The 9,215-nt window shown below is 32.4% G+C and overlaps 2 protein-coding genes across 2 annotated transcripts; both read right to left on the bottom strand.

Moving 5' to 3' along the window:
• Positions 1-1,377: 1,377 nt before the first annotated feature.
• LOC129810181 (tRNA modification GTPase GTPBP3, mitochondrial) lies at positions 1,378-3,143 on the bottom strand. The gene is made up of 3 exons (XM_055860498.1): positions 2,975-3,143; positions 1,773-2,904; positions 1,378-1,656 (listed from the first exon to the last, which is right to left on the bottom strand). Exons 1-3 carry the CDS (start codon positions 3,069-3,071, stop codon positions 1,392-1,394), a joined length of 1,494 nt encoding a protein of 497 aa, XP_055716473.1. The 5' UTR covers positions 3,072-3,143; the 3' UTR covers positions 1,378-1,391.
• Positions 3,144-3,642: 499 nt separating this feature from the next.
• LOC129810182 (uncharacterized) lies at positions 3,643-8,728 on the bottom strand. Its single transcript, XM_055860499.1, has 4 exons — positions 8,560-8,728; positions 6,626-6,867; positions 6,449-6,565; positions 3,643-3,878 (listed from the first exon to the last, which is right to left on the bottom strand). Exons 1-4 carry the CDS (start codon positions 8,650-8,652, stop codon positions 3,713-3,715), a joined length of 618 nt encoding a protein of 205 aa, XP_055716474.1. The 5' UTR covers positions 8,653-8,728; the 3' UTR covers positions 3,643-3,712.
• Positions 8,729-9,215: the final 487 nt, after the last annotated feature.

Here is a 9,215-nt window from a genome sequence, read left to right as displayed (position 1 = left end):
CGGCGGATAGTGACACAATTTGTCGTCTAACAGTCGCATTTAATAATAGTGTCAGGAATATTTGTGGCTTAAATCGCCGTGACTACATTACTCCTGACCGGAATGTATTTGTTAGCTGTGACTTTACTTCTCTTCTGAACCTGTCGAATGTTCTGGTTAGGGAGAGCTCGGTAATAGTACCTAAATCTAACAGTAATTGCCTTTACCGCACACTGTTTCTAATGGCCTCTACACACTACAGCAATTTATGTCAATATTGAAGTAAATTTCCTGTACTTGTATAGGAAAAACTCTTCAATATGGGCATATTTATCTCTAGTGTGTAGACGTCATAAAGGGATAGTACTTTTCAATGCCATTCCGGCTAATAGCCGTAACTGTGCGGATGCTATTCGGCGATATTTTCAGGCAGAACCTTTGAGAAATTAGCTCTCAACTTTTTCTTTCTTTTTTTGATTTTTTTCTTTTTGTTTTTACTCATTTTGTTGTATTAATTTTTTGTTTCATTTTTTTCTTTTTTTTTCAGAATAGTAATGCCCAGCGCACAATAACTTTTGTTTTGTAAACATGTTTTTGATTTTTCTATGAGAGTGAATGAAACCTAAATCTAGTCATCACGCTCACTCCTTTAGAAAATTTTAAAAACATGTTTACATAAACAAAAATTATTGTGCGCTGGGCATAAGAGGTATGCCTTTATTATTGTGAATTAAATAAAGTATTATTATTAAACTATTATTATTAATATAAATTCACCGATCTGAGATTATCTTATCTAAGTACTTCAAAAGTCTTTAACAAAAATAATAATGTGAATTCCAAGACATCATGAGTGTTTCACGTGACTTATATGAAAAGCTCACGAAATACTCACAAGCGATCTAAAAGCTGCGAATTTCTCACGTGAAAAACTCATGAATTACAGAATTCACCCCCAGGTAGCGTTTTAACCATTGACGTACAATTTTCATTTGACGTTTGTCCGGTTTCGAACGGTTCTTGCTCATCTCTGTGTCAAGGTGTCTTCTGAATAACTCTGATCCGAATAATAGAGCAGGCACCGTATTAATCGTATCAAAATATTTGTATTACAAGGTAGTCATTTTTACAATGTCATATCCCGTGTTGAAAGAATTTACTAAGTCCATTGTAGATCGCCCAGGAGTCCCTTTCCGTAGTGTGGATGCTTCTTCCATGTTCCTGAAGAGTGATTCTGTAACAGTATGACAATGTCATATGGAAAACGTAGAATTTTTATGTGGTAAAGCCAGGGATCTATCCGCCCAAGAGATAGCGCTCTTACCAATTGCGCCACGAGATCCCTGATGCGAATAGGCTGCAAAAATAAAATATTTAGAAATATACACCCCACCCCCGTTGTTTGAATATATTTATTTCCCAATGCAAAAATCCTTAAATATAACATCGAGAATTTCATCAGTGCTCACAGCACCAGTTATCCTGCCAATTGATTGAATAACACATCGAATTTCTTCAGCTACAATGGCGAAATCTAATTCAACGGGTGAATTGGTGCTGTTGAGTAGTACGCCTATATAGTCACGGAATGTACCCAAATGAATTAGTGCTTCGCATAATAAATGACGATGTCGTGCTTGACTTAAGATGGGATATTCAGCTGAGGGTACTCCACATCTGAAATGCGAAGAAGGATGAGATATTTAACATGAGAAGAGAAATAGAATGGAATTAAAAGTTCTTTTTCTGCCCCAAACCCCCCGTTCACATCCTCCTCTCTCTCTTTCCCTTACATATTTTTCAAACTTTTCTGCAATTCATCAATCGCATTGGGCAATCCAAATGAGTTTTTGCAAGATATCCAGAAGACTTTCTCGGTAGATTTGGGCACTTTGCTAATGAGGTCTGTCTTATTGACGAGGTAGATATATTCAGATGAGTTTATTTCAATTTCCATCTCCTTGAGGTACTTGTCGATATATTGCTGAATTGATTCTTTGGGATTTTCACTGAGATGCCGAACAACTTGTGTTGCATCTAGAAGTATTATGGTGAAATCGGCATATTTAGCACATTCTCTCGCCCTCAACATTCCCTCATTCTCCACAGTATCACTGCCCTTCTTCCTCAATCCTGCTGTGTCGGATATAATAACAGGATATCCACTTATGTTGCAGCACATTTCTACAATGTCTCGAGTTGTTCCAGCAATATCTGTTACAATTGAAACTGGTCTCTGGGCTAAAATATTTATAAAACTACTTTTGCCGACATTTGGAGCACCCACAATTGCTGCACGTACTCCCTGACGTAGTATCTCGCCTCTACGACCATCCTCAATGTGCTCCTTAATTTCTTTTTCAATTTCTTGCACATCCTTTAGAATGCTTCTAAGTACATTCTCGTCAAAATTCTCATCTTCAGCAAAATCAATGAATGCCTCAAAGTGAGCTAGTATCCTTTTGAGCTTTTCCCTCCAAAAATTGTATTTCTTGGACAGGGAACCATTGGCTTGGATTAGAGCTTGCTTTCTCTGCATTTCTGTCTCGGCATTAATGAGATCAGCTAATCCTTCGGCCTCTGTCAGGTCCATCTTCCCTGAATAGAAGGCTCTCTTTGTAAACTCCCCGGGTTCTGCCGGTCTAAGGCCAGGGACACAACTTAAGGCATCTAGGACAGCTGACACAATTGCAGGACCTCCATGGACATGGAACTCACATGAGTCCTCGCCCGTGAAGCTCCCAGGACCCGGAAACCAGACAACCAACCCACGATCAATGAATTCTTTAGATTTGGGGTGAAATATCTTCCTAACATGGGCATTTCTAGGGATAGGGACAAACTTAAAGGATACCAGACTTCTCAGAGCATTCAGGGACTCCAATCCGGAAACCCTAATCACAGCTACACCGCACTTCCCTTGCCCTGAAAAAAAGAATCAAAGCCTAAAAAACCATGACGCTAAGACAAAGTACCAAGGTATCTCTGGATTTACCTGACGACAGACTATAAATCGTATGTGCACTTGAGTACCATCTCTTAATACACATTTTAACACTACCACTACATAGTTCTCTAAATTTTAACAGCATAATTTTTCACTTAAAATCACTCACTGAAAATCACATACCGCATATTTTAGCATTACTCGCATGAACCAACACGTCACTTGATTCTTGTGGCAAATCGAAGATGTCGCTTTTATCAGGAAGTCACTAAAATTCAAATGTAACGAATAGCAACCTCCCTTTCAGTTTGTTCGCGAATTTTCTTCAACAAAAATTCTCAATGGCTTTGGTAAAGAAAAATTTACTGTTTCACCTCAAGAATACTTCACTATTCCTCCGTATGAACCACTCAGGAGCATCTCCTTGTGGCCCAAGTCGAGATAATCCAAGAAATCGAAGATGTGTAGAAAATTCAGCTAAATTTCTGAAATTAGCTTTTGTGGAGTACAAATACAAACTGCGAAATACTCCACCGGAAAGTACCTTCAGCGTTCCTCCGTTGAACCTAAAGCACAGGATTGCAATGCCAGGATGTCGCCAAATTGAGCACAAAAGAAAGAATTTTGCCAATCAGGGGAAAAAATGCCAGAACAGAAACCTACCACCAGCTTCCCTGAGTGACTTGATGAAGGAGAGATATGATTTATTTGTACCCATGTCTAAACATGCAAATTGTGAATGTTAATTGGTTGGAAAAGGCAAAATTTATTAAAAAAAATATCGCACTAGTCTCCAATTTCCTCCAGTCTAGTTAATTTGTCTATTGGTGTTTGATAACAATTTGGATAATGCACATTACAATCTCCATGATGTCGACCAATAATTTCAGCCTCCTCGTAAGTATTCTTCAAATGGTACTCTTCCTCTGCAAATGATTGGTGAATCGATGGTCTGAAAGATTTGATTTTTTTTTTTAATTTTCTGCTTAGTAAGGTAAAGTGCCCTCGAGTCGACCGGTTCCTCGACCTGACCGGTGGTCAATAATTGAATGTTTTAATGGTGAATTTCTATAAAATTGTCACTGATTCGCATTTATTTATGGAATAATTGACCTATTAATGTTAGATCAAACGCCAAATATTAGTGCAAATATAAATAAATTGAATAAATATCTCTACCGGTCGAATTGAGGAACCGGTTGACTTGAGGGCAATTTACCTTACAATCTTTTGAGACCTAATGGAGCTATTACATAAAAAACATTATTAAAATCTTCTTGGAAATTTAATTTAAATTTGTGTACTTAATATTTAGTTCCTTCTTGAAAAAAAAAATTTAAAAATAGTAATAGATAAAAAACGTAAGTGCAAAGATAAATTAGTACATGCATGTTCTAACTTAAATTACAGAAGGTACTTGCACTTTTGAAAAAAAATACCTTAATAATTTGAATAAAAAGTCTCCTCAGATGACAAAAATTTTTAATATTGATTTAGCACATGGTTTTATGTTTGTACTAAATGTCAGAAGGCGTAAACAAGAGAAAACAAATATTGAAAAGAAGAAAGGAGGTTTGCAACCTGTTTCAATTAATTCTTCCTTCTTATACAAACTGAACGAAGTAAAATAAAAATAAAACCTTAAGTGCAAAGCTAAATTAGTACATGCATGTTCTAAATTAAATTACAGCAGGTACTTATATATTTGCAAAATACATTCAAAATTTAAACCCAAAAATCACTTAAGATGGCGAAAAAAATTAATATAAATTTAGCACATTGTCTCATGTTTGTACTAAATGTCTGAAAACGCAAAAAGGACTATAAGAAGATTAAAAATTATTTTTGTAGCCGGTTTGAATAATTTTTTTCTTTTTATATAAACTCAAATAAAAAATAAAGTAAAATAAAAATAAAACCTTAAGTGCAAAGCTAAATTAGTAAATGCATGTTCCAAATTAAATTACAGCAGGTACTTCTATTTTTACAAAGTAAATTGAAAATTTGAACCAAAAAAATCACTTAAGATGGCGAAAAAATTTAATATAAATTTAGCACTTGGTCTCATGGTACTATATATCTGAAAACGCAAAAAGAACTATAAGAAGATTGAAAATTAATTTTGTAGTCGGTTTGAATAATTTCTTCCCTTTTACTCAAATAAAAAATAAAGTAAAATGAAAATGAAAATTTAAGTGCAAAGCTAAATTAGTACATTCACGTTCTAAATTAAATTACGGCAGCTATTTAGAAAAAAGTACATCGAAAATTTAAAGCAGAAATTCTCTACACATAATGATTTTTTTTAAATATTTATTTAGCACATACTGTCGTGTTTGTACTAAATTATAGGAGACATAAATATGACTAACGATATTTAATAACTGAGGAAAGCTATGAAAATAACGTTTGCAGCCCGTTTTAATAATGTCTTCCTTCTTATATAAAATAGAAAAATAAAAATTAAAAATTAAAAGCAAAGCTAAATTAGTACACACGCATGCTTTAAATCAAAGTACAGCAGGTATTTTTTGCAAAATGCACTGCAAATTTGAAATAAAAATCTCTCCAAGTGACGAAAATTTCTAATATTAATTTAACATGGTCTCATCTTTGTACTAAATCTAAGAAGACATAAAGGCTTACGATATTTTATAATAGTGAAAAAGATAAAAAATAAGATTTGTAGCCTGTTTCAATAGTTTCTTCCTTTTCATATAAACTCAAATAAAAAAAAATAAAATTAAAATTAAAATAGTACAAAACTAAATTAGTACATGTATGCTCTAAATTAAATTACAGCGAAAATTTGTATTTAAAAAAAGAATTGGAAATCTCAAAAAAAAATCACTTGACATGATGAAATTGTAGCACATGCTCTCGTGTTTGTACTAAATTTCAGGAGATATATATACGACTAACGATATTTAATAATAACAGAGAAAAGCAGTGAAAATTGGGCTTCCGGACTGTTTCAATAATTTCAATTTTTCGCGTATATAACAGGAAATTGAAGTAAAATGGACTAAATTAAATTTAGCACAAATTTGTACTAAATTAAACTGTGATTGTATTTTTAGTAGAAGATATTAATAAATTAAAATTTACTATTACATTGGATACTGAGTAGTTTTAAACAGTAATTTTAAACCGTTTTTCTTGAAATAATGAATCTATGAATAATTTATAAATAGAAAGGAATTTAGCACAGACTTGTACTAATTCATATAAGTAGACTAGTATAGAATTAAACAAGTAACTTAATATCTTTTCCATGATTTCTATTCTAATCTTATTTTATAAGCACAAAATGGTATTTGTACTAAAACTCTATGTTGTGTGTCAACTTAGTTTTTAGTACAAAGCAATAAAAATACGAACATGACATATTATCTCATATCTTCCTCAAGTTATGTCAGCTCATAATAATGACAAAAATCACAGCACATTACATCAAACTATTTCAAGAGATAATTTAATATTTTAATGTAATAGCCCCATAAGTAATATGGATTTATTTACGTGAAAATGAAATGTAGAATTTCCTCGATGAGATCATCATGTCGATGTGTAAGTGGATATTTAGCCATTTGACAAACTGCCTTTAACATGCACTCCTGCTCATTCTGAATTCCCTGTCTGTACAGCAAAACTATTAGATTTATGGTCGATTAACGATTAACCAAGCTCTTTACTCACACTTTTAGTATATCTCCCAGAATCCCATAGAATTCACCTGCTGTTAGATCCCTTTTAACATGAGAGTACTTTGTGTGATTTAAACCCTCATTTCCCGATCCATGGAAAGACTTTGACTGCCAATTGGGTGGATTGTAGAATTCTGCTGGGGTGTAAGGAGTGTTGTAGTTCACTTGCACACCCATATTCAGGGCCATTTTTCGATTGGGCATGGGAACAGGAATTGCCATTGCCATGGTCATCTGAAAAGTTTTGCAATTTTACAAAGCAAATTAAGATAACAAAAGATAATTTCAACTCCTCAAGAATAGTTTTAATAATGTTTATTTCAGTTAAATAAAAGTTCGTTGTAAAATAGAAAATATATGGGAGTTCAAAGAATAATCTTGGCGAAATGTGTACCAATTTAATTATGTAGCATACTTTTTGCACCGCTTAGATAGAAATAACATCACTTAATTAAAAAAGAAAACAGTTTAAAAAAAAAACATAAGGTGAGGTGGGGATTTTTGATCTGTGGGGCTACAGTGATATACGATTTTCCCCAAATTTCTAAAATGAATAATAAAAAATATACGTAAAATAAAGTACCGGTCAAAACCCCGAAAACCTAAATCTGGAATGAATCAAAATCCCGAAAGCCAAAAACTCGAAAACGAAAATACCAAAATCCAAAATCCGAAAAAGCCGCAATCTCAAAAACCAAAATCCCGAATTGGTCAAAATGCCGAAAGCCAAAAACTCTAGAACTAAATGCCAAATTGAAAAATCCTGAAAAGCCAATACTCGAATTTATCAAAGTCCCGAAAGTCAAGAATTCGAGGACCAAATACCAAATTCAAAAATCCTGAAAAGCCAGAACTCGAATTGGTCAAGGGTCAAAATCCCGAAAGCCAAAAACTCGAGAACCAAATTCCAAACTCAAAAATCTTGAAAAGCCAAAACCCGAATTGGTCAAAATCCTGAAAACTAAAAAACTCGAGGTCCAAAATACCAAAATTAAAAATCCCGAAAAGCAAAAATCCCGAATTAGTCAGAATCCCGAAAAGTAAAAACCTCGAATGGGCCAAATTTCCGAAATCCAAAATCCCCTTATTCAGTATTTTGAAAAATTCAGAATTTTATCTTTTCGGGATTTTGACCCAGTTGGAATTCTGTATTTTCGATATTTCGGCTTTTCAGCATTTTGGCGTTCAAGATTTTGGGTTTCGGGATTTCAGCCGGCACCGGTAAAATAGTAAATAAAAAGTGGAAAAATCTAAAAGTAAACTTTAACAGATAACGAAGACGTCTTTAAAGTGGATAAATTTAATTTCTTAATCTACAAAAAAAAAGAAAATTACGCCAAAATGTCCGATTTTCATAGTCTATTTCTTTGACGTTAATAAATTAATGAATTCGTTTAATATTTAAACACTTTATTTTAATTCCTGACTAAAAAATTCTATTTTAATACTATTTTTGAATCTCAGTTTCCTATGAAATGTTTTAAAAAAAGCTTTATAAAAATAAATATTTCATAGAAAGCCAAATTTCAAACTTAAAAAATTCAAAATCCGTAAAGTCCCTTAAAATCCGAATTATCGAACACATTTATTTTATATAATTTATTTTATAAATTGATTACTAAACTGCTCTTTTCCTCACTTTTTTAATTTATTATCAAAAATTTCATGTCACCTTGCACTTATTTTCTTTAAATGCATTTTTTTTTTGTATAAAGCATTTTGAAGATTGTTATTTAAGATAACCTGTAATATTTTAGTTAATAACGCACTTTTAAAACATTTCTTTACACTCAATATTTTTTTTAATTTAAAAGACTATAAACTGCAGTTTAAGGATACTTATAAACTATCACTAGATTTTTGAAATAATTCATTAAGTTTTTTTTAATTACCCAAAACTTCTGTAAGTAATCAATGAATCCGTACCTGCAGTACTGTGTACTGAGGAAACAGCAAAGCATCAGCATTGAAAAGGATTGAGCAGAACCAATAACTAACGGCAAATGCTAATTTATTCATTGCCTTTCACTGTAAATGCTCTTGCACTTTTATCAGAAATTCACATTAAACGTTCTCGAAGGTGTCACTCTATATGAAGCTGTTCAACCAAATGAAGATGTTCAGCTACTGTAAAAATTGTCAAGTCCGTGAATGATTGTGCTAACAACTTAAATAAATTTTCTCTCACGTTATACTCTTAATGAGTGTTGTCACATGAAAATGATTCAATAAATCAATGAAAACGTTATAAAATAACTGTGAAAAAATATCTGTAACATTTAGGTTCTTTATTGTTCGGGGTGACAACAATATTCTGCAATGTTTTACTATTCATTTTATTTTAGTTTTCTCAACAATCTGATTTAATATCTATCTAACTCTAGAATTTCAAATAAATACTAAATACTATTTGATTGTTCCACTTATAATAGCTCAATATTACAATCATTAAATAAATTCTATGGAATAATATTTAATAAGAGTGATATAGTTAACCTTTTATCTTTGAGATCTTACGTATTTATGAACTGATATTTAGAAATCCTGTGAAATCCATCAAGAACATAGAAAAAATTGTGTTG

This window comes from Phlebotomus papatasi, chromosome 1 (assembly GCF_024763615.1).
Source record: "Phlebotomus papatasi isolate M1 chromosome 1, Ppap_2.1, whole genome shotgun sequence".
In the NCBI taxonomy this organism is placed as follows: Eukaryota; Metazoa; Arthropoda; class Insecta; order Diptera; family Psychodidae; genus Phlebotomus; species Phlebotomus papatasi.
Note: the sequence above shows the minus strand (reverse complement) of the source record. Positions and strands in the feature narration are given on the sequence as shown.